This window comes from Hyposmocoma kahamanoa, unplaced genomic scaffold (genome assembly GCF_003589595.1).
Source record: "Hyposmocoma kahamanoa isolate Upper Pololo Valley unplaced genomic scaffold, ASM358959v1 99879, whole genome shotgun sequence".
Taxonomy (NCBI): Eukaryota; Metazoa; Arthropoda; class Insecta; order Lepidoptera; family Cosmopterigidae; genus Hyposmocoma; species Hyposmocoma kahamanoa.
In genome coordinates this window covers 1,678,912-1,704,873 of record NW_020656077.1, presented here as the reverse complement: position 1 = coordinate 1,704,873, position 25,962 = coordinate 1,678,912, and the positions used below count along the sequence as shown (strand labels likewise).

The 25,962-nt window shown below is 36.2% G+C and overlaps 2 protein-coding genes across 6 annotated transcripts in view; both read right to left on the bottom strand.

The window, feature by feature from the left end:
* Positions 1–1,384: 1,384 nt before the first annotated feature.
* On the bottom strand, positions 1,385–4,421 carry LOC113239449 (transient receptor potential channel pyrexia). Its single transcript, XM_026476462.1, has one exon. It carries the CDS (start codon positions 4,410–4,412, stop codon positions 1,479–1,481), a length of 2,934 nt encoding a protein of 977 aa, XP_026332247.1. The 5' UTR covers positions 4,413–4,421; the 3' UTR covers positions 1,385–1,478.
* Positions 4,422–10,058: 5,637 nt separating this feature from the next.
* LOC113239499 (LIM domain only protein 7) overlaps positions 10,059–25,962 on the bottom strand; it is a 112,959-nt gene continuing 97,055 nt past the window's right edge. For 3 of the 5 annotated variants that reach the window (XM_026476530.1, XM_026476531.1, XM_026476532.1), the window contains 10 exons: positions 25,140–25,457; positions 24,689–25,024; positions 24,324–24,494; positions 22,714–22,770; positions 21,932–22,401; positions 21,218–21,359; positions 19,751–19,858; positions 16,322–16,440; positions 12,013–12,143; positions 10,059–11,740 (listed from right to left, as the gene is read on the bottom strand). In XM_026476530.1, coding sequence (XP_026332315.1) covers positions 11,553–11,740; positions 12,013–12,143; positions 16,322–16,440; positions 19,751–19,858; positions 21,218–21,359; positions 21,932–22,401; positions 22,714–22,770; positions 24,324–24,494; positions 24,689–25,024; positions 25,140–25,457 — 2,040 coding nt within the window. In that variant the 3' untranslated portion in view covers positions 10,059–11,552. The remainder of the gene's footprint in view (positions 11,741–12,012; positions 12,144–16,321; positions 16,441–19,750; positions 19,859–21,217; positions 21,360–21,931; positions 22,402–22,713; positions 22,771–24,323; positions 24,495–24,688; positions 25,025–25,139; positions 25,458–25,962) is intronic. The other 2 variants (XM_026476534.1, XM_026476533.1) reach the window with 2 other exon arrangements.

Genomic DNA, 25,962 nt, shown 5'->3' with positions numbered 1-25,962 from the left:
ATAAGTATTTTTATTTCATATTTTAAAATTTAATTAACTTTTTAATATTTTTCTATAAATCATATATCATTTCTACATTCTAGATTTAAAATAATTGTGAAATTCAGATTAGAAGTACTGTCATCTAATATATTACACGTGAACTAAAGTCTAATATTGATATACGGTTTCAATTTAGAGAAAAATGACACTTTGTGTGGGATTCTGCATTCGGGACACGCCATCGTTGTCAGGTTTTAGACCTTTAGAATCTTTTCTCCACTTGGTCCGAAAGGTTTATTAGGAAAATTTTGTGCTCTCCAGTTAGCTTTCGACCTATATTGTAGGTACTTTCTTCTTTTGTAGATTTTTGTTTTGATAAATAATTGGAGTTTAGTGTATAAACACTGAAAATTGCGGCGTTGGAGAAATTCCCATTATTATTTAGAGCTGTTCAGTCAAATGAGTATTTTTATTTTATTTTTTACATTGCACAAGTTGTGTACATTGAAAGTGAGTTTGTATTCACATAAGGTTGTGCTGAACTAATCTTTTGAGTGAATTTTACAAGAATGCCCGTCGTTGTATGTACCATATTAAATAAACCCGCTACACAATTCTGTCTTCACACAAATTAAAAGAAGTCTCAACTTCTTTTAATTTCAAAAAAATATGGAACACGTACAAGGAATGCTATTTTCAGGCACCGAAGAAGTTTAGTTCCTAGATGGTTACGTTTTGTGACTCTATAAACTCTCAGTGTCACCCTCGTCTTACCTTCTCGTCTTTACTTACAGATTGAAGCCATTTAAAGAAAGATTAATTTTAAAATAGTATGGTGTTTTGTTTAATAAGCCATTAGATAAGTACAGTATACTAAATTGTTTTCACTGATGCACTTCATAACCATGTTATTTCGAACCCTGCGCCTATATAGCATACCGCCCCCCGCCGCTTCATAGCACAGCGTAGTCGCGCCTGCCACGTTGCGTCCATGGCATTTCTATTTATTCTACCTTTTGCTGAGCGCCATTTATATCTCTATCGTGAAGAAGGTACTTACGCTAATTGACTCACGTAACTTTCGATTAGTACATGAGAAAAGAAATGAGTAATATATTTTTCAAAATCATTTTATTAATAAGTATTATTACGTTGTACAACAAAATTAAAAATATCTAAGTAAAACTACAAACATGTTTTTTTGCTATCATTACAATGATTCAGTACGACCTGCGTTACCAAATTAAAAAAAATCTATTTTAATTTTACACTCTACATTAATCTACAAAAATCTGATTAAAAATATAACTGTTTACATTCTTATGTACAAGCTATATATCGAAAATATCACCACTCTGAATTTTAAGTTCGTAACCATCGTCATCAACAATAGGGACTAAACGAGTATAAATGTACGACAATGCACGTTCGCTATAGTTTATTGACTTGTGTACCGTTGGCATTGAAACTAAATGACCCGGTCGGCCATTATATCATCAACGGTTGTCCATCGCACCGGCCAGAGCTTGCTGGATGACGAGCTGCTGTGCACTTATTAACTTCTTTAATTCTCTGACTTCCTGTGTCAATTGCCGTACGTTCTCTGATGTTTCATCTAATCTCGCTTGCAGACTGCCTAGGCCAGACGAGTACCCGTACTCTCTGTGGCCAGAGTCATTGTTATTCTCATATTTTTTGAAGCAGGAATACGCTCCGGTAGTAGACCCGTTGGACGATATTGTGTGTCCGTATTGTTTTCTCATCTTAGCTATATCGTACGCGGCCATCATAATGTCGCGCGGTAGTCTTTTTTCACTGGGGTTCAAGGGTTTTACACTCAATACAACTCTGTAAGCTTGCGGTGAGACAAGAGCTGATGAATGTAATATTTTAAGAAGACACTTCGGAAGATAACCGTTGAATAACGCCAGCTCCATGTAAGATATCAATTTCGTTTGACGGACTAATTTAGATAACCCTGCGGTTTTTCTCAAGCCTTGAATATCGTGAACAGCAATGCCCACAAGTAAATTCATAAGAACCACTGTGACAAACATAAGGAACAAAACATACGTAACTTGTGCGGAGAACTCTAGTAACACAGGAGGGTCATTGCCATCGGGTTCATTCAGTAACAAATCTAGGTTTAACTCGCCGATCATCATCGTCAGCACTGTTATAAAACCCATAAACGGATTTGCAAATGAAGAAGAGTCTGGGAAAATAACACAAAAACTTATGGTAAAGCCTATTAGTATGCAAGAGTATGCCATGAGAAGCTTTGCGAATTCCTTTTGCACTTTTTGGTACATCGCGACGTATGTGCCGAACACGGGCAACTGGCCTATCATCATCATTAAATTGGTCCATCCAGCTAAAACAGCGAAAGCCCCCACATGGTTCTGCCATGTATATGTGATGTTTGTATAAATATAAGATATCAGAAATACGCTTACAATGACAAACCATTCAATTATGTTCTCAGATTGCATGAGGTATTGTTTCATTGTTGAATACCCAGCGATACCATATACTTTTCTGAATATTTCGAATATTGTAATGCCCGCCAACACCCACCATTGCATTTCGATAACAAAAGGGTTTTTTCGCAACAAATCTCCAAGTATTGACTGCTTTTGGCATAATTCTTGTTCTTGAATGGTTTCTTCCATATCTTTGCTTCCGTTATAACAATTATGTGCAAGTGCAGTTAACACGTACAGCGTGAGGCACAAGACAAATATGAAACTGAGAAATAATCTCGCCACATAATATTTTCTTATTTTCTCCCATTTTATATAGAGGAATGCAGAACACAAGGGATGTAAAAGCACTTCCTTCTGTCCTTCGTCTACAAAAGTGTTGAGATAACTTATTTCACGTGGATAGCAATGCTGCAATATACTACGAAAGTCAAGTTCAAGTTCAACTTCTCTATTGCTAGACTGTGAATGATGTAGTGTAATAGCACAATCGAGTTTTCTTGTTACCATAGCTAATGAGGCTGGTGTCTTTCGAGCAATTACATTAAGAGCGGAGTTTCCTTTTTTAGATCGTGTCGTTACGTCAGCACCGTGATAGATTAATGTCTCTACACATGCGGACAAGCCGTCCAGTGCAGCCAAATGCAGCGGTGTAAAGCCGTACTCATCTTTCTGATTTACATTGGCACCCCAGCTTATTAATGTCTCTATAATATCGCACGCGCTGTCTGATTTCCCAATAGCTGCGTGTAAGGGTGTTCTCATGTCAAAGTCCAATGCGTTTGGATCGGCGTTGCCTTTTCTCAATAATGATTCAACGCATTCCAAACTTGCTGAACGTGCAGCTAAATGTAAAGCTGTGAAACCTCTGTGGTTTTTGAAACTAGCGTCGGCACCTTTTATTAAAAGCAAATCTACACATTCGACAAATCCACCATCGGCTGCCAAGTGTAGTGCCGTGGACTCCCTGTCTCCAACTCTTGTTCTAACGTTTGGATCAGCTCCTGGAGTTTCAAGAAGTATAGTGAGACACTGAGTCATTCCCAAATCAGCTGCAAGGTGAATGGCGTTAGTGCCTCCGGGTTCTATTAGGTTAACATCGACACCATGTGATATAAAGAGTTTAAGACATTCAACGGAATTCGCTCTTACTGCACAGTGGAGCAAGCCACCTTCACAATTAACGTATTTCACAGCAGCATGTACAGAAGCTCCACGATTGATTAACAACTTTGCGACTTGTACTGAATTTCCGAATGCTGCACAATGAAGCGGCACGAAACATCGCGGCATATAATTAGGATCCGCTCCGCACGATAGTAGGTAATTTGCACATTCTGTTGATCCGCTAAATGCTGCCACGTGCAACGGCGATAAACCAAGCGCATCATAATACAAAATATCGGCGCCTGCTTCAATTAGGGGTTGCAAGAGGTTAGCAAGCTTCAAAAAAGCTGACCAAAACAAACAAACATTTTTTTCTGCTTCTGTAGCCGATGAAAAAGTGGTTTGCGCCGTTTCAACAGTGATTACTCCAGATTCCAATTCATCCAATAGCCGTAATCTTCCACCAACAGCTCGCATCTGTTCATGGGCGCTTTGACGCAATGAATCAGCGCATATGTGCGCAGTTAGATCCAAAGGCGGTTCTTCGAAGCTGTCGTACATGTTTGGTGCACTTTCGGCCGGAGGTGAGGACCCGGCAAGAACATATTCCAGGTGTCCCATGGACGGAAATGCTCTTTCAAGAGACTCTTCATCAATTGTAGGGTTGATTTGGTGATCAGTGCGGGCAGGGGAGCTGAGGACACGAGCAACGCGGGGTCGCCGGTCCATTTCGCCCCTTGGAGTAGTTCTGGATCGGACGTCATCTAGCTCTTCTGAGGTTGGTGATCGGCGTGTACGGCGGAACCACCGCGAGGAAAATAGACTACGCGTCGTGGGCATGCGGACGGCGGCGCGAAACTGAATGCCGGTCAGACTATTGTACAGTAATTGTGACGGCAGCGGAGACGAATCCCGCTCACCTTTGATAAAGCTGACTGTTCACTTGATAACAAAACGCCTGCTCTACAAATCGTTGCTGTATTGTCGTACTTAGCTACATTTTAATGTACCTAGTCTTTTACTTACAAACAAGTAAATATCGAAGGTAGTATAAGGTTTTTGGGGAAATGGTATGACCGATCAAAGCCGCAAATTTCACAATTTTAATACGTTGCGACGTGTCTAGGTAGGTTCCTACTTGGTTTATGAGTAGTAACAATGGATTGCGTCAGGCACTTGCATGTGTGCACCCAATATATATGTGTATTGTATCTCGAGATATGTATTTGCAAACGCTTTTCAAAATGATTTGATTGTTCTTTGAGTGCATAGATCCCATTAAGTACCAGTAGGGCTAGCACGACATGGCGCGACTTGAGCGAAAGCGACATAAAGTGCGAGAAATCGCTATTATCGCATAGAGAACTCGCGTTTTATGTCGCTCTAGCGCAAGCCGCGTCCCATCATGCTAGCCCTACAGTGCGTAGGAACTGAAGTCTCAAAATATTTAGCCAGTGAATTTGTAAACCGCGGATGGTTTGCCTTCGCTATTGTCTCATTTTCATACCCAGTCTGCTATCGACTAAGTGCTATGTGTATATCCCCTAGGTACCTACTTATATCATTCATAATGAAAAGTGAATACGTCGTACTTTTGAATACCAAAAAGGATTTGTTTATATTGCTATACTCCGGCCACTACTTGCCGGGCCAATCAAAGATGTACACGCACCCACAGATTTTTTTAAACTACAAATTTGACCGCGATGTTATTAATGGGCGCCATAAACAATTATCAACAAATAATTCTAAATCTAAATAAATAAAATAATTTTAAATTTTTATAGATGATCTGTAACCATGATTTCTTATTGTTTTCCCGATAATTCGTAAGAAATTTGTAATTAGTGAATTACCACTAATAACAAATCTTTAAGTGAGTAACGAGTCTTAAAATGTAATATGTGTTGTAAACCTTTAGCTGTGACCAATTTGTACTAAGCTAGATAAAACGAAAATTTACCTATTACTGACATTGAATTAATATTAAAATTTTTGGAGTTTTGAAAAAGTTCTACTTCTTCATATTAACCGAATGTTGCAAATTAATAATCATTATTTTGTGTCATATGTCTTCTTAAGATTACCAGTATTTTTTTGACTATGTAACTTATATACTTGTTCATAATCCCATAATGACTGAGGTAATTTTGCGATGATGCTTTGGAGTAGGTACCGGATTTGCGCTAGAGTGGAGAATAATAAAAATGGCAGTGATTTCCGTCCGTGAATAAGCGGAGAACCAATCGATTTGTAGTTGGGGACAGAACAAGGGCATGGGAATCGTCGAACAATAACTCCATGGAAACCGGTCAATTCAGAATCGAGTGATTAATGCAAATTCTTGAACAAAGTTCATAAAATTGCGATTTTTAAATGCGCTGTTTAAGTTATCATAGCGAAGAAGCGATTTTAATAAATCTAGAAGATATTTAGTAGCAGTAGATGTCCCTGTTAAAGAGTTCGTCCAGTGCAGTACCTTATTTCTGCCACCAAGCAATAGTTTACTGCGTTCCAGTTTTGAAGGGTGCTAGCGAAATTGCAGGCACATCGGACTTGTCAACATAAACTTCAGGGTGACGGGCGTAGTGGCAGTATCTCTCAGATCTTTGCGATTGAAAGCTCTGAGTGGCTTTGCAACTACTATGGACAGATGTATCGCTTACCACCAGAAGCACGACTTGTTTGTCCCGTCTCTTGATATCATAAAAAAATTTCGTAGATGCTCCAATACACACACAGTGTCATTGTATTAATATTGTTGTTTGTTTATTGTTTATTAGTACTGTTGTATTATCCTCCCTATAAGGAGCCGTTTGAAAATGCGAGTCGAACTTGTGAACTGTGATTGTTTGTGAAAACAACTGCAAAAAATGTTTAATTGTTTTTAAATTCATTTACTCGTGTGGTTGTCTTTATTAATACGCGTACAAGTAGAGAAACTACAAGTAAATAATCTACGTAAAAGTTGATTCAATTGTTATAATATAATATGATATGATATATAAAGGTTAGTTGGAAGAAATCTCTTTATGGGATAAGCTCGCCTTTGTACACAAATATTTAAATTGTTTCTGAAAATTTGTAAGTTACTTTGTGGTACAATAAAGTGTTTAAATAAATAAATAAATATGTTACCTGTTATGAATACCTAGTAATTGGAGTAAAGAATCGAAAAACTAAAGATGTTTTGCATACAGACAGGTCAAGTTTTAATAAATCTTGATTTTACAATTTACTACAAATTAAATTAAAAAATATTTTATTCTGCAATACATATAATATACTTAACATATAAAATAATTGCTTAAAACTCTGTCAAAGAACAGGCGAGAATCTCAGTAATTTGCTGGTTCTCACGCTTTAAATGGCATTTTTGATATACAAATAATAGGGTCCCTTATTCACTACGTCAGGTACTTACTGGATAATTAACGGAAAATGGTAAGTAGATGAAAGGAAAACAGTTGAACAAATCAGTTTAAAACAATTTAATAAACAAAATTAGTCATCGTTGTCAATTCAAAGTCGATAATAATAAGGATAAATTATACCAACGGATTTATATTACCTAAATAATGTATAAGACAAATCGCGTAGTTGAACGTGTCGTTGTTTTTTTTTTTTTCATCGAAAGAAAAAGATAGGAGCACCACAGTCAATCGTCAAGTTCGAATTTCGAAAACCTTTTCCACACTAGTATGAAAAAAACGCTCTTTTGCGCGCAGATTTCTTTCTAATGAGAAAGAAAGCCTTTCCGAGCTAGTGAGGTGAAAAGTAATTTTGTTTGCAACTTTTGTTCTGACTTCGATTCTGCTTCCGGAGCATATATTATCATTTAGTAACTTTAAAACCTACATTAAAAATAATTGAAATTTGGATTTAAAAGATACATTACAAAATTGAAGTTTACGTGTTAGTTAAAGACTACATGCCTCTAGATTCCACACAAATCTGGATCAAAGCGTATTCCATAAAATATAAGTTCATTTGAAAAGAACAAGAAGAAACTCTCATTAGTCTCAGGAAAGTCCGTACTGTGAATGAGAAGTAGCTTAATGACGTTTTCAAGTGTAAATTTATTTTACTGAGTTGATACTTATGTGTAATGGTTCGCGCTATTTGATATTCTGTGGTTACTGCCGAGCACACCGCGCCACGACATGTCTCATCTTTGCAGTGAGGTTTTGATGAATTCCTCTAAATATTAAAAATATAATAAATTCAGCGCAGTAGGTGAATTAAAATGCATTGCGCCACCACTTACCCTGTCTTTATGGGAGAGATAAATTGAAACCAGCAGTAGAGCTCCTTGTGAAAGAACTCGTCCAGGGAAGTACTGCCACCATACCTATTTCTACCGCAGTAATGGTCACATTATTTTATGATTTCAAGTTCTGAGTAACACTGAAACTGTTATAGGCAGGTATGTGGCTTACTACCAGGCGCACGACTTGCTCATCCCTTCACTTGGTATTATAAAAAAGAGAGATTCTGATGAATTTCGTATTTAAAAAAACCGAAACGTTTGTCCTGAGAGTACATATTTCACTATGTTGGACCAAATTATAACTCACAAATACAATTTGTGGCTGAACTAAAAGATATTTATAAGTCATCCATGTTCCCACGGCCCAAGCAACTATCTTTGTTATACGGACATGATAATAAAATACCCTACAAAATAAAATAAATATAAATAAAGGACGCAGTCATAACACCGCAGTAGGGAAACCCTGCATCGCGGACGCCATGGACACCACAAATTACACCCAAAATCACGAGAGAAACAAATGTAGGCCATAAAAATATTTCTCCCGGCCTGGGAATCGAACCCGGGACCTCTGCGTGGCAGACCAGCATGGTAACCATTCGGCCACGGTAGCAGCATTTAAAACTACGCAAGCTATTCACTTACCTACACCTACTTATATCAAGTAAGGATATGAATAATCTAGTGCGGAGAATTAACTTGAAACCGCATCCTTTCAAGTCGCGTGCTTCTTACAGGGCTGTCACTTTTTGTCACATTGAAATAAAATAAATAAAACAAAATATAGACAATGTACGTTGCTCCGATCCTAAAGTAACTAAAGCACTTCTGTTATAGAAATCGCAAACAACAACGGTACCACAAACACCCAGACCCGATACAATACAGAAAATTTAGTTTTTCTACATTGACACGACCGGGGATCAAACATGGAAGCTCAGAGATGACGACACTATGAAAATTGGTGTGTAAGCCGCTTGACCACAGAGGCCGTCTTTATTTATATTTAGAGAAAAATAAAGTTCTAAAACTGCTGTAAAATTTAAGTCTCATAACTAATCTTTAAATATCTCACTCAATGCAAGTTACAATATTAGGTTTGTCATAGAATTAAAATTAGCTAGATTATATGAGAGCGTGGGAAACAGTGCAATTTATCTATTGTTTGTAATTCCCCTCGTAAGGTCACACTAGTTGTAATGTCAGTTGACTGGATAGTTGAAGGAGACATCACTGTCACTGGCGACTTCCGATCCGGCTATACTCAATTCACGTTAAGTTGCCTCGATAGTTATTTTAAGAAGGCAGTAGGTTATTATTTACTGCGTCGCACTATGGGGGCAAATCAAGCAGAACGCGAGGGTCAGTGGTCTTGCGTTACGGATGAGGCCTGCCCCACCGGCATGCGGCACTGTGCCAGTTTAAATCAAAATGCGTAAATACTTTTTAAATGTGCAAACACGTACTTTAAACCTAGATGGTCGCGACCTATTCGTTTTAAATTATAGATTTAATTACTCACAGTAACTCTACTTTACCAGTATTAAAAGTTGAAAAAATATTCATGCCAGATTACAACAGCCTCAAGTGATATCACAACTTAAATCAAATTTTTTACTTAATAGTACGTGAGTTCGAAAGTAGTAAGCCGGATTTACATTTCTGTCGGTATCGGTTTTATATAGGTACCGTTCTGACGCGTCACGACACGACACGTCAGACAAATGGAAATCAGGCTTATTTTGTCTTCGGCAAATGAAGGGGAGTGTGACTTGGTATGCAAGTTGTTAACTTTAAAAAGTCGCCAGGCTAATCGTGTCCGTCTTACATAGACGACAATGGAATACGAGTTAAACGAAGTCGCAAAGTGAATGAAATGCTTAAACTTTTGTTAAGAGACTGCAATTATCACTGGGTTATGGCTTTCTTTCCATAATTTATGCATAAATACATTTAATTAATTAACTATTGGAATTCCATACAAAACACGTTGGAATATATGCGCGATGCGGTCCCGAGAGACCTAGTAAAGTTCAGACCGACAATATGAGATCGAGGTTAAAATTTGCACAGCCGTCGAGTATTTTCCAAATTTCGACTTTACACAAACTCACGTGAAAAAAAGAAATTGGGTGCTTTTCTTTTCAGCAAAAAAAGGCGAGGAGCTCATCTTTTCTTAGAAGAAATTCAAAACAAAGAGGTAGGTAATTCAATATTCGTAATATTTATTGTTATACAGTTCGACTTATCAACATAGATAATGTACACATTCAATAACTAATTACAATAATGATAGTGCATAGTGCCACATGAATCACAAAAGAAATATCTGTTACTAATGTAATCAACTCCACGCGTACCACATCTAGGTGCAGCTTTCCTCCCCTATGTAGGTGCTACAAAGTTACTGCTCTGGTGTAGGAGCTACAAAGTTACTGCTCTGGTCATAATTAGGGCCTTTAAAATATTAAACTTCTTAAATAAGGTGCCCATATAGAAAATAAGTAAGGGATGTTAAGATTGTAAGAAATACTTTGACGATAACATAATCTTCGTACACATTTTTGGATTAAATGTTTTGTATTATAAACTACAGTATTGAAAACTATTCACTATTAAAGCTAAACTTTAACACACACTAAAATCATAAATTAAGAATTATTTACAAAATGTTACATTTTAATATTATAAGAAGTACACTTCTAGACACAGAAGACTTGTTACCAATTATATGTAATTTCAGAACAAAGTCCTAAAAACTTAAAATAGGTACAAATTAAGAAAGTAAAAGGTTATATTGACAAATTATTTGTCTGGTACGTCTGGTAAATGTACTCTCATTCTTTATTAGGTAAATAACGTCATGACATGGCACAAAAATGAAATGGAATCGACGATCGTACTGCAGACGCATACGCGTAAGTGCAAGTGCATTCTATAGCTAAGCTTATAAAATCATCAAAAAATAGTGCTACTCGTAGTTGGGTACTCCGTGCATTTCATGTACTTTTTAGGTGATGTAAACAAAAGCGTGCAATAGCCGACTCAGAATCTCGCTGAGTCGCTGTGACGTTTTGACGACATGCATATACTAATTGACAGAAGGCGTGTTAGATTCCTATCACGGTAATGGCAATAACGGCTCGCACAAATAAGGACTATCCGTGGGTGAGTCACAAGCCGATAAAATAAACTTTATAATATTTTGTATCACACAAAATCCACACTTAATATTGATGCAGTTCATTTATTCATAGAAAATATACAATCGTTGGGCTAAAAGCAGTTCGTTTGCAGTCACTGCGATGCTGGATGATCTGACGAACTGCGTTACGATCGCATACTTAAAAAAAAACATTTTTTTTGAACTATTTTAAAACGATATTTCCAAAGGCCAGAAGATTTATAAAAGAAACATGTCATGTAAAAATAGATGCTGTATTTGCTAACCACAACTTTGTGGTACCTAGTATACGCAACTTTATGGGATTTATTTCCGCCTAAAATGAGCAATCCAATCAATTTGGTAACTCCTGACTATGTACATGTGGTCGAACATTTATTTATTGGCACGTAACATTTATGCTGATGAAAATCTTGTTCGCAGATTTGATGTTCGCGTGTACAAGACAAGGCAACGTGCACACAGCGAGGAGTTTTACATAGTACTGTATCAACTCATGTATGGTCCCCTCTAAGGAGTGGTTTTAGACGCAAGAGTATTTCCTGCCATCGTCGCCGGAATAGCACTGGTGGCAGTGGAGGCGGTTTCCACGCACGCGCACATCGGCGCCCGCGCGGCCGTCGCCTAGCCGTGTGCCGCACACGGCACACGTGAAGCACCACACGTGATAGCAAAGTGATAGCGACTCGATTATCATGGCTGCACCTCGACCTGTGCACAAATACACAATGCAATAGCTCCATTCGAAGTCAAATCAAGAAACACTGGGTGAATTAAAATAAATACCACAAACGTGTTTAAAAGCCACAACGTGTGCATCGAATGAATGCTAAGAACCTACGTAAATGCACATTATTTAATGTATACAATTTTCAACAAAGAATTTTAACATGATGCCACATTTATGTGCGTACCGAACCGCTTGGAATAAACCAAACGCACTGGCTAAGTATGATGAAGTAATGTCGTCGCGTAAATCTTACCAAGTTCTTCGCCACAATGTGAGCATTTCCTCCGTCCACTGACGCTGAGCAGCTTGTCTTCACGGGGAGGTTCGGGTCGTGGCACCTCGGGTCGCACCGTCCGCTTCATCTCTTGTGGCAAATGTTGTTGGCTGCAAATAAATAAATGAGTTATATAAACATTAATCCCTTGGCAGCTATTATTAGCTGAAATAAAAAGTAAAGAAAAGTGAAATAAAGTAAATCATAGAAAAATAAACTCTAAAACAAGTATAAACTAATGTTTATATAAAACGCCTAAAGTAAACGCCTCCATACCAGATCATTACACACGATTTACGATCTGGACTATGAATACTGAGTTATACAAAAGAGTAATGGAATATATATTTTTTAACGCACACACTTAACAAAACCGCACTAGAAACACCCTGTGTCGCGGGTGCCATGGACACACACATAGACAACCACAAATTACATGAGATGTAGGCCACACAATTATTTCTCCCGGCCCGGGAATCGAACCTGGGACCTCTGCGTGGCAGTGCATGTTGACAGTTCGGCCACGGGCATGTTAACCGTTCGGCCACGGAGACAGTTACCTCTAGTCTCAGTAGTACAACCACAAGGTAAGTAAATAGTGGAGGCTTGTGCTGTAGTTCTGTGCAAGTTGCCTCCAAATCGTCACATTGATTAAACTCTATTACTTGTTCGTTAGGCAACTTCCCTTGAGAGTAAGAAGCTCTGGGAGTTGTGTTTTTGTGAAATTACAGGCACATGGGACTTGTCAGCTTACGTCTGACATACACGGTGACAGGCGCAGTGGCAGTGCCCCTCAGATCTTTGCGATTTAAACCTCCGAGTGGCAGTGCAACTGTTATCGACAGGCGTGTAGTTACCATCAGGCGCACGACTTGTTCGTCTCGTTATTTGATATTACAAAAAAAAGTTGCTCTTTGTTATTAATATTAGTATACACTTATCATTTAAAATATTTATTTCAAATATCATAGATCGAGAGAATGGTTAGGTTGTTATCAGGCTAGTGATAACATTGGAAATGTAACTTTCATTAGAGCGGAAGAGTACGTTGAAATGTGAGTTAAGAATGCAAAATTTATTAAATCACAAATTAATCCTAAAATTATTAGTTGCAAAATTTTATTAAAACATGGAGTGTATTTTTGAGTGAGAGTGTATTTTTTTACACCATCGTACCAGTAACATTATATAAATGAGGCATTTTCTGTCAAATATAATTAATTCCAAATAATGTCGCGAAGCGTGACCGTATAACGCACACTCAATATAATAATATAGTAGTAGTACCTATGCAATGATGGCGACACTTAGCATATTTTTTGCTGTTGAGCCATTAGGTCAATGTGTCGAGCAATATAAATAATTTTAAGTCAAAATAAGAGGAAAGGGTCTAGAGCGACATCCCTTTACAAGAAATTGTAACTTGTAATTCATTTAGTCAAATGATGATTTCATCACATATTTGTGTTTATTTGCAAAAAGTCTTAAACTATAGAAACTTTTTCCATCCCCTAAGCAAAAAGTCGCGCAAAATGCCAACTCATTCCAAATTCAAATTATCGCTGCATTTCACGAATAGTAGGAACAAACCAAAATTTTTATTTTTTAAATTGATTGCACAGATTTATCCAGATTGTGCGAATATTATTACGAATATGAAACCGAGTTTGCAAGCGTATAAAATACGTCACAACATTTGTCGATTTTGCGCGCTAGATACCCCTCAGTTTGTTTAAACCATTTTCCTAAGGAGAAAAATTGTTATTTTAGAAAGCCATTGTTAATTTTTAAAAGTTGCTTTTTCCTATATGTGTGTTGTTAACACGTTTTTTTAAAATTGTTGATTTGATTTTGAACACCAGTCGCTATCACTACGCTTAATTGCAAATAAGTTGCTAGAACGTTTTAATTTTCAAACATAATTGCTGACTTAGAGCATATAGGACTGGAGGCAATCCCCTCTGTCAAGGTACAAACACAAAACAACTATCGCACAATAAACACTACTTTCAAATCTATGTTTTTTCATTTCCATTATCGAATTCACCGCGTCAAGTACTCCACGAAACATGTCGTCTTGCGCTATACATAAACAACTTGCAAAAAAATCTCTGCTACATCCAGTCTAGCCAAGCCAAATACATAAGCCTATTTTTTACATTAATTGCTAACTGTCTATTATATAACATTTTTTTCACAACGATCACATTGATTCAATTTATTGATTACATAAAAAAATATTTGAAAACATTGGTCATTTGACATATGCATGCCTATGAAATTCCCTATTATCGTATTTCATGGACGCTGTTTCTTCGTTATATAGAAGCGACGCGCTTTTTTAGCTCCTATTTTTATTTACAGATTATATAACGAAGTTTATTCAAATAGATTTCTCCGTCCTATTGTATATTAAATAATAAAGTAATAAATTATAAATAATGAAAATAAATTGTAATTGTTAAAATACATAATCATAAATCATGTCGTACTATAAGAAAAATAAACTACATATACGAGTACATACAGATAATACACATAAAGTACAAAAGCAATAAAAATAACCAAATAGCTAATTGTTCTTTATCCTACACAAGACATGCGCAAAAGACAGAAAGAGACACGTTACGGCAATTTTAATTTCCGACCATAAGCGATTGAAAGATTTAGATTTAGAACAAAGAAACTATAGAGTTGATTTAAAGTTAATCTTATTTTTAAAATGACTTTTTATTATTATAAATGTTAGTAATAAATAACTAACAAAATGTTATTGTATTCGTTTTACTGTTTGGAGTTATCAATCAGAAGGCCGAAAATACATTTGCCCGAAGTAATGTTTGCTCGAATTTTTGTAATCCCAAATGTATTTTTTTAGGTTATTTTAGGAATATTACAAAACAAACTAATTTAATCTTTTCTTTGTAATAAGCAACCAAAATCCCCTGAAAGCATAACGGTTTTGTTACAAATCGGTTTTCGAGATTATGAAACTTTGAGTTTACTTCTAGTTGGAATCTAGAAATTCGAATCATCGATACATTTCTTACAGCACGTCATAACTACCAACATAGAGACATAGCTATTTTCACATTTACAATATTTGTATGTACCTATATATCTGCACAACTCTTATTACTTGAAGTGAATTCGTATAAAATTCAACATAATACTATAAAATTAATTAATACTCACATTAAGACTACTCCATAACTCTTGTGTTCAAGTAGTTTTCACTATAAGCTAAATATAGTGCATTTTGTTATTTCCAGTAGAAGCTGAATATAGATAACTTTTGGGCCTTTAAATTGTGGCAAACAAAATTAAGCAATACTGCAATGACTTTACAGTTTAAATTAAATGTATTAGTTTTTAATATTTCTATACATGTCATTACGTTTGTAGAGGTTAACTCCGGCCATGCTTGCCAACGCTGACCACGAAAAGACATAAACTACGGAATTTTTTTCGCGGGTTTTGGATTAGACTTTGGCTTGTATTCATTGTCATTCATTTATTGCTAAGTCAATGGGCAATCTCCTCTAGCAAATACAAGTAAAACAATACCACTGTTACACTACACACAAAACCGGAACAAGAAATTCATTACATCCAGTCTAGCCAAGGGTGGAATTACATTTTTCATATACGTGATTAACCAGTACGTAATACATATCGACACCGTCACGTTGATAACTTTCCGTCTCTAGTACATTCATGAGAATCGATTTATTTTTATAAGCCTATTCTGTGTACGGACAAGACGTGTGTGTGTGTTTTATCTGTGTATTTGTAAAAATAAGCTAGTCTTGTAGACTTTTGTTCGTGTGAGACCATAGTGACACAATTCATTTTTGCATTTGAGTGTACCTGTTTGCTTGTAGTACCTACTACCCTCCCAACCCTCAAAAAGTGGCAGAAAGTTTTGTTCGAGAAATAACGCTAATTACGCCTCCCGTCCTATATGCACTAAGATTGCTGGTGTAGTTTTATTAAAATTTTATTTAACATTGAGACTTTTCTCTAGATGAATTATCTAGACTTCTTCAGTGTAAGCAGATTAATTGTACAAAGGAACTAACCTATTCAGACACGAGAACGCTGAGTTCTTTGGTAGGTAAGAAAACAATCCCACTATGAGACTGGAGGTGAAATTTGTTCTGCAGATTTTACTCACATTTAGTGGTTCCAAATCAATTTGAAGAAATTGTTTAAACCGATAAATCCGTTAAATAACCAGGGTGGCAATATAATATGTATTTAAATCATGCAATAAAAAAGTAGTCACCTAGTGCTCAAAGGTTGCATATTATGGAGAGGCGGCGCAGCCATATCTTGATGGTAAGAATGTCTTTGGTTGGTCCGCAACTTGTTCCTCTGCTCTTCTATTCGTCGTTGTTCTGCTTCCTGCAAATTGTTAAAAAATTGGATAGATTTATTTGAATGTTGCGTAAGCACTTACTACTTAAGTGATATACAGTCATCAAGTGTCGGCTTTATCGCTTGCCTTTAAAAAGTGATAAATTGAGTTTTCAGAAAAAATAAGTATAAAAATATTTGGTGGTTTGATTCTATAGTGAAGACGCTATTGTTGACTAATTCATGTAGTCTGTAGTAGAAATTAATTGTTTAAAATTTTGCAACATGTGCGTGCGCGTGTGTCCACATCTATAGTATAAATCATAATTAGATGTCTAAAATGTACAAAGAAATGTAATTGTCAAAGTGTGAATGCTGGTGTGCTAAACCTTTTATGTTTAACGGAATTGGGAAAGGAGGAGGTTCTCATTTTCTCCAATTTAAATTATCTATTACAAAATATTAACAATAAGCAAAAACCCTAACAACCACCACCCACGAGAAACAAAGCACGAATGATAAACAAAACTGTTTTGTTGTACAATAATGTTTTGGCTCCCGAGTGTCATAAAATTTACGACCTTCAACATAGCATTTTATTATAATTATTGTTAAACGAATTTAAGTAAAAATATATATAGCAAAACGTGAATTGTACTAAGTTTTATCAAATTACAGCTTGAAAAGAGTTCTAAATGTTTATTATCATGGTCAAACATAGGAAACTACAATTCAAAATATATTTTTTTGCTCGGTTATCCATTTTCATTGAAAATATAACCAGAAATAGAGACGAAATAAGGGCCATCCATCCTTGGATACTCATTAGGCAAAATATCTAATTACAAAACAAACGGAATCACATTTCATCGGTAATTAAATACAGGTAGCGGCACGTAAGTCTAGCGGTGACCGAAATATAGAGGGGATAGCTGCGCTGCCACGCACACAATAGTTATATCAAAAATAAAATAAAAAAGCAAGTGTTTTTTGCCTTTTATGTCTAACTTTGTTTTGTATGAGCTAGTATTAAAAAACATCGTCATCTCAGTAATTAATGCGAAAGTTCGAATGTTTGTATGCATGAATGTTTGTTATTCGCAATCACGTGAAACACTCGACTACAGAGGCAATTAAATCTATGGAAGCACTTTTCGGCAATGAAAAATGTAGATAGTGAATCTTTGTCAATGACAGGGTCAATTAGTATTGGGAAAAAAAATGCTTGGTAATTTTTATTTAAAAAGAAATTATTCCGAGTCTGATAACGGCATCACGCCTTCCATTAAATTATCGTATGGGGGGCCCGTACAGTGCCTTTTGCTCATTGAGGGCCCGGGCTCTGGGCTACTTCGGTGGTCGTTGTCTTCATTGTCATCATCGGAATCAATGTCATCTTCGGAATCGTCTTCAGTGACGCGAATAACAAATTCCTCTGTAAGCATGTCTACAACATGGTCATTGTTAGCATACTGCTCTTCTATATCTTTCACCTTTTTGCATAATTTGCCCCAATCCCGGTCATTCATTAGTGATACCTTTTCCTTAATAAGCTCTATATACTTATTAATGTTCCATTTGACATTTTTGCTTGCTACGTATTGTTTAATAGCGGCTCATGCCATTTCGATGGGATTCAGGTCCGGGTGGTATGGCGGTAGTTTTAGCACTTGGTGATTTTCTTCAGCTAGGATTCGGAATTATGCAGAACGTTTTGAATCTTTCCTTGTTGGCTTTTATCAAATTATACAATTGAGGATTTAGTAACTTTGGGTCATACTGAATTCCTTTTTCTGTGAGCCAAGCTTGCATGACCGCTTTTCTCGAGTTTGAAGTTGGTGCGAGATCCCATTGTTTATTATGGTACGAAGCGTTGTCGACTACCACAACGGATTTAGGGGTAGGTTAGGCATTAGTTGTGTTCTAATCCATTTCTCGTAGTTTTCGTAGTTGATGTTGTTATGGTAGTCGCCTGTTTGGGTACCGGCTTTCAAAGTTAGCAACGCGTTCGTTATAAACCCAGTTTCTGATCCTGCGTGGACAATAACAACTCGTTGACCTTTTGAAATCGTTTTTTTTATGCCCTTATTAGTACCGTCGGTCCAAGTTTTTGGAGTAGAGTGCGACGAATCTACGTAGGATTCATTTGTATATACAATCGGTCTTCCTTCTTGACGATATTGTTTGATTTTTTGTAAATATTCGATTCGTAGCTAACGTATATTTGAAGTCTGTATCAATACCTTACGGTTGTTTTCAGTCGTTCTCCACCGGAAGCCCAAATCCTTGATAATTCGTCGAAGACTTCGTTCTGAGCCTTGGAAATTAATATCTTGCTCTAGTTTACTTTTTAACTTTGCAATGGTGGGAAGTTCGCCGTTTGTTACGTGAAAATTGTGAATACATCTCTTTATAACACCTTGGTCGAAATTATCGATATGAGTAACCGGTTTTGTACGAGAACGATTTTTGCCAGAGTTCGGAACACTGCAATTAAATCGGAACTATTGGCTTGAGTAGAAATTGCGTTGCGATTGACGTTTTTGTAGCCTCTGCTGTTCTTTTTTGGATTTTATCTAAATCACTAATTACGCTTATTTGCATATTTTCCGTTTTGATAAATTGTGCAGATTGTTTTATCTGGTTTAGATCCACAGTGGTGCCTTCCGAAGCATTGAGTATCATATTCGTAGCTTCGTCAATTCGACTTTTAATTTTTTTTAAAGAATCAATGAATCCATTCGTTTCTTTCTTTAAAAAACAATGCACGTCATACACCATTTTACGTGCCTGTCGTCTCAAAACAGTAGTTCTTCTAGGCATATTCACTGTTTAAAATCACAAATAAACTGAAACTTAACAAAAACAAATAATAACAGTCATTAATAAAATTAAAACAGTCAGCGCTAGTCTTTCGTGCCGCTCTCTGTAAACAATATGTAATTTTTAAATTTTCGTCTATTGTAGCAAAGTTCAAATTAAACTGGTCGATTTAAGTGAAACAATTGTCGACACCCGTCAATTGGTTCGAATTCGGGCTGGCCAATCGGATTGCAGTTGTCACCGTAATGATTTGGCAGAATAGTTTTCAAACAAATTAAATGCATTTCGTATCTATTTCTGGTTATATACTCGATGTCCATTTTATTTACATTTTAGACATCTAATTATGATTTTTATAACTTGCTAGCCTTTATACCTTGTAAGTTTATGTGCGAGTAAGCGCTGGTATTTATAATACCAAAAAGCATTTATATTATCATTTTAAGTGCATTGTATAGAGAATATCCATTGCATTCACCAATGACATATTAATAAATAAGAAAGTGTGTTAGAATCGCGTGCCGTTGTCGTCTACCTGTATCAGCCAATGTTGATTATAGTTGTAATTGGCTGGTTTACGGTTGCGTGATTGCATCCAGTCCGCGTTCGATATGAGCTTGGGTGTCGGCGCGGCACTCAACGCCTGTCAGTACAAACAAATATATAATATATATAGGTATGTACAGTGACTCTAGTGAAAAGGGATACAAGTCAAAAAAGTCAATTTTACAAGAAAACGCGAAAAACACTTAACGCTTAATATCATATTAGGCTTTAACCGGTTTTCGCGTCTCCTTGTTTTTTTGGCTTGTACTCTTTTTCACAAAAGCCACAGAATTATATACATAAATTATAAATAACCTGGGGGAGCTTTCTTCCACATACAAGTTTCATCACAAGGATTTCCTTTACCGTTAGCGAGAGATTAAACACATAAAAGTGTACAAACTTGAAATTAAAGTCATTGGTAGATTTTGGATGAACAGGGATTTCAACCGTAGATTGAGAAGTAATCGTTTACCCACCATACAGAGAATGTTTATATTTTTAGTAAAGTAGACGTGAAATAAGTTATTTGTTACATATTCTGTATCATGCCTAAAGCACAAACGATTATCTTTATTGTTTATAACTCACTCCTCTCGTCGTTCACCTGAAGCACTTCTGACACCATGTTTTGATGAGCAGAGTTGAAGTTATAAACGATGATGGGCTAAATACTATTGTATTTACGACATATTACAGTGCTTCAGGTGAACGATAAGAAGAGTGAATAATAGACAATAAATATATTCGTTTAAGCTTTATGCCTGATACAGATTATGCACATTATTGAAGTAAAGTTGCGAATGACACAAAGTATTCACGTTTTTATGAGTGTCCCACTCCCCACCACCATAACAAGTTTATTGTATTTATGTAACTAAAATGTTTGTAATGTACTGGCCTCATTTATCGAAAATAATAATATCGAGCTTTAATATGTATGCCGATATATGAATAGCTACCCAGCTACCCAACCTACCAAATCCTTTTACATCCAAATTCCGTACCTCTTCCATAATCTGTAATTCTGCTTTCCCAGCCCTTTCATTGGCTAAATGAGACGATAAAGCCATTAATATTCATATAAAAAAAATAAAATAAAAAAGATAACACTTGAGGCCGACGAACAAGACGTGCACCTGGTGGTAAGGTAAGCAACACACCTGTCCATAACAGTTGGCGTAGCGCTCAGAGCTTAAAATCGCGACTGCCACTGCGGTAATCAATTTGAGACATAAGTTGACAAGTCTCATGTGCCTGTAATATTACCCGCACCTTACCCTTCAAACCCGAAATGCAATAATGCTCACTTTACTCCTTGGCGGCAGAAATAAGTAAGGTGGCAGTACTTTCCTTGGACTAAGTACGCTTTTGTTCGCTCGTGAACAAACATTTACTTTTAGAGCTGAAGAACTCTGAATGGCTTTGTAGATTAAAATTACTTCGTATGAAATACCTGTAGTGTGTGTCTAGTCATAGGATGATATTGCCCGTTGTTAACGTTAGGACCCGCAGCTGTGTGGACGGGTTTCTGTCGCAACTGCACTGTGGTTCTATCCACGTTCACGTATTCCACTGCTGACGGCACACGACTGCTCCTAAATAACCATAAAAATATAGTAAACGTCCAATTTTATATACCAATACTGAAATCAATAAAATGTAACAATTTTTTGGAAGATAGATATTTAAAATTTCCGAAATCTTAATTTATTATTAATAAGCAACCACAGATAGGTCATGGATGTATAGATAAAAATAACATCACTTTTGGACTACCATTTTTCATATACTATTTTGCGATGCTGTTCGGATGAATATTGTTGGAGACAATGCTGATATCAAGTCGAGGTCTTCGAAATATACGTGCATGTGTTGCTTGTTCGATTTATTGAGTGATTGCTTTAGAATTTTAACCAAACACTCTTGTTTGCTGTTTGTTCGGAATGCATTGGAACAGACTTTACATCCTTTCTAGAATTGGTTACCTACGAGACCAGAGAGGAGCCAGTGTAACCGGTTTAGATAAGTTTAAAAGTACATGTCTTAAACGTACGTATTCCATAAGGTGTAATATGTTCCTGTACCTGTTATCGGTAACTGAACGTATTTATTTTTATGTACAAAAATAAATAAAATTACTAAATTACTAAATTTACTAAATTTTTACCTCATAGTAATTTCTCGTTCAATGGACTCTCGACTTCGTGGTTTAGGAGGCAATATGGACTGTGGCGGCCTTACAACATTTGGCACCTGCCTCCTCACTTCAGGGACCTTCGATCGTTCTTCGTAGAGGATTTTCCTACTTTCTTCTACGCCGAAGTGTCTTTGAATGTGTTCTTCAGAAACAAAAGGTTTTCGCTTCATGTTCTCATCGAAGGGTGGTCTTTCAGGAATGGTAGGTGTTACTGGTGTGTAGCTTTCGTTTACCAACAGATTAGGCATAGAGTGCCTGTAGTTGGGGCTCTTTGTCGGGCGACTGTGCAACGGTGGCTTTTCAGGAGTGCCCAGTACAGTTGACACATCCTGCACTGACTTCTGCATAATCCTCGTCTGATCTCTTAGTAAGTTTTCTCTTTGCCTCCGAAGTTCTTCTTGCTCTAACTGTAGGAGCTCTCTCTCAAATCGCAGTACTTCCTATAGGCGGTCAGTGTTTTAATGTAATAGTGTTATATTTTAAGTCAAACTTTGTTAGTAAATGAAAGTTAAAACTTTAGTGATGGCATTTTAGTGCAGAGCTTAAGCTAGCGTGTAAATTTTTAGAACAATTAATTATGATTGAAAGAACTGTTTAGAACAAATTCGCTTTACATACCTACAGCGCGTGTTTTGCGAATAAATTTCGTAATCAAATAAGAAAATTGCTGCGTTATGAGAAATAAATAGGTATGTAATTAGAACCTGTTGACTATGAGGAACGTAAGTTTTAGTGTAAAATGTGTCAATCACCTTGGTATGAGCATCGTCAAAGTGCCCATCAGGCCAATCCTCGTTAGTGCGATTTGCCTGCAAAGTTACGATGGCGGCCATCTTGTTATTTACACACACGTAATGTATAATGGTACACGAGAAAATGGAACCACGTCGAAAACGATTTCAATATTTATTTGAAATCATTTACAAAAGTAAATGATTTGAAATAAATACTGAAAGTGCACCAAGGTAAACAAAAACTATATTATAATAAAATTAAGCATGGTTCCATCTTGCTTGAAAATTATGAACATTTGAGTACAGTTTATGAATGCCTGCATTATTGAAATTGATTAGCTGATGCATTCTCTAATCTAATACTTAAAATGTATTAAATTATTAAGAGCAATTAAAAGATTTTAATATCACTTACTGAAAAAAAAATGTAAATATAGTCAAAATATGACTTTAGAGGCTTACATAATTTTAACACCATGCAAAGTGCAACTAGTGAAGGTAAACTACAGAAGGTGCAAAAGTGCATAAAATAAAAAGCTGGAATTCATAGTAATATAAATAATATTTATTAAAAGATTTACTGAAGTATATAACATAATTTGGAAACAAATTATAGCTACTATAACGAACTAATCACTCTTATGTAAATAGATTTATTTTTATACATATTTACGTGTAATAGTGTTGGGAAAATTGTGAGTTATTTACTTGTCTACCTTTATAATCAACCTTAAAGCATTAAGAAAGCAGTTTTTGTTAATTAGGCAGCGATACAAAGGAATGCATTAAATGCCGCTTGTTTCTTGATTCATTCTCTTCATATTTTTTCGTACAGTTTCCTTACAGCGACGTTTAAAACATAATATATATTTTATACATAGAAATTAAAACTAAAACAAATACAAGCACCTCATCAGTACAGCGCGTAATATGAAAAAGATAATGTTACTGCACCATACCAGACCTCTCCTCAAATAATAGAATCAGTTCTAGGGTTGTACCCTTCACAATATTTTCTACTTTATGTCATTCGAGACAAGTTTACCTAAGGTGAACCAAATAAATTTTATGAAAGTACAACTTCTAAAAAAAATGTTTCTGTATTAGATAAGTTAGTATGTATTCTTGTTAATCAAAAGTGCGGCTAGGCTGCCGGCAGGATATATATGACTAATGAGGTTTGTTTTTGGGAATTCTGTCACCATCTTGCAAAGTTAACCCGAAACGTGCTTCCAAACACACAAATGTGCATGTAATGTCCACGTAGGTGCAGAATTTACAAAAACCAAGCTCCTAAGTCGTATCCTACCCTCATCTTTTACTAGATCCTTTTCGTTAAAATTGAAAATGTTTATATTGACAACTGTACAAATTGTACAATAGTCAGCCAGCACTGACATTCCGTATACACCATTTCGTTTGAGCGAAATGTAAAGACAGTAGGTAACCTACGTCTCAAACGATCGAAAGCGAACTAAATATTAATCACTCACTAACCCAATGTAAACCCAAATAATAAACCTTGCATAAAAAATAAAAATACATCTAGTACTGTGGATACAATGAGAAATATAAAAACTAGTGTGCAATAAATACATATTTTTTTCAATTATTCATTTAGGCGTTACCTGTTGTTGTTGTAGTTTTTTATCCAAGGTCTCAATTTTAGTTTCGTCTAGCTCAGAGGTCGCTTCCGACAGGTGAGACAGTTTGGTGTTCAGGTTAGTATTGAAAGATTGTTCTTTTTGTTTTTTGGCGGCTTCTTCTTCGTCTGACGTCACCGTTACGTGGGTAAACGGCTGAAAATAAAAACAACTTATTTATTAAATAGTAGCAAAAACTCTTAAAAGAATCCATAAAACTATTTAACGTAAAACACGATGGATGAAGCGACAAAAAAATAATAGAACTGAAAAGAGGTTATCCGCAACTATTATAACTATCATAATAAAATCATATTATCTGCTTACTATTATTATATTGTGAAACATACCTCACTGTTCTGTCTGCTGTGCGGATTCGATATCTCTGGGGAAGACTGGCCTCTATACCATGCTTCAGCTGATGGGCCTCTGTCAACATCCACACCAGAGTCTCGGCTTTCCCTCAGCTTAGTGTCCATATCGTGAGACAAAGTTTTCTTGTATAGCAGTCTTTCGATCTTAGTTTCCTCTTGCAAAAATGAAGTTATGTCTGGACGGGGAACCAGTGTGAGGTCGACGTCGAGATAGCTGTCGTCCACCTGACCTTCGATGCCGAGGAAACTCGTGCGTTTGTTCCGGATCTCTTTCTTGATGCGGCGAGCCGAACTAGTATGTTTAAAGTTTCCCTGAAAAAAAAAAATGTACATCAATAGTAGTTTGAAAAATCAAGTACAATTTAGCTTAAATAATTATTATGTAATAACGATATTCATAATACTGAATAATTTTTATTTTACTTACATTTCCAAGAAGTTCATCTTCTTCTGGACTGTCATCTGTGGGTGGCGGCGGTGGTTTCTCTTTAGGTGGCTCCAGAACATTCGTAGGCAGATCTAGAGCGAATGCTGCTGCGTCATCCGCGGAGTTCTGATAGAATACATTTTCATAAAGTGGAGCGACAATGTTTTTTGGCTCTAACTCAATTGGTTCTTCTTGTATGTCTTTGATTTCTGTCTCATTCATCTTTATGTTGTCTTTAGTGGCTTCCATTGCGCTACTATTCACAATGGTGCCTTCAGAATCAAGTTCTTTGAAAGCCAACTCCAGCGCATCAATAACCTAAAGAAAAAATAAAATGTTTAGCATAAAGTTATATAAAAGGTTTCCAGTATTACAAAAGAAGCTACCACAGAGTCATATCAAAACTATGTAGAAAATTGGTTAGTAGTTATTAAACAAGAAAATTCGAAATGAAGACGAAAAACGCAATGCACTGTAATTCCAAGTCAAATATAATGAGATAGCAAAAGCATGCAGCGCATTGAAGGTTAAGAAGCGTATTAACTACATTATTCTATTATGTCTTACCTTACATTAACCCATCACCAAAAGCTGCTGATGCAATTAACTCTAATTTATGAAACATGAAAGAACCAATGGTGAAAATTTCTTTTCTGGAATTTATGACATCGTAAATCTTAAGACCTACACTTGTAGAACCAACGATTATTACTAGCATTTTGTAGACAAATCGAGCAAGATCGCGAAGTAACTTTATCTATCTTTGTTTGAGTAAGGTAATCGGAATGACGTGGTATAGATAACAATTAAGATTAAACGTGCT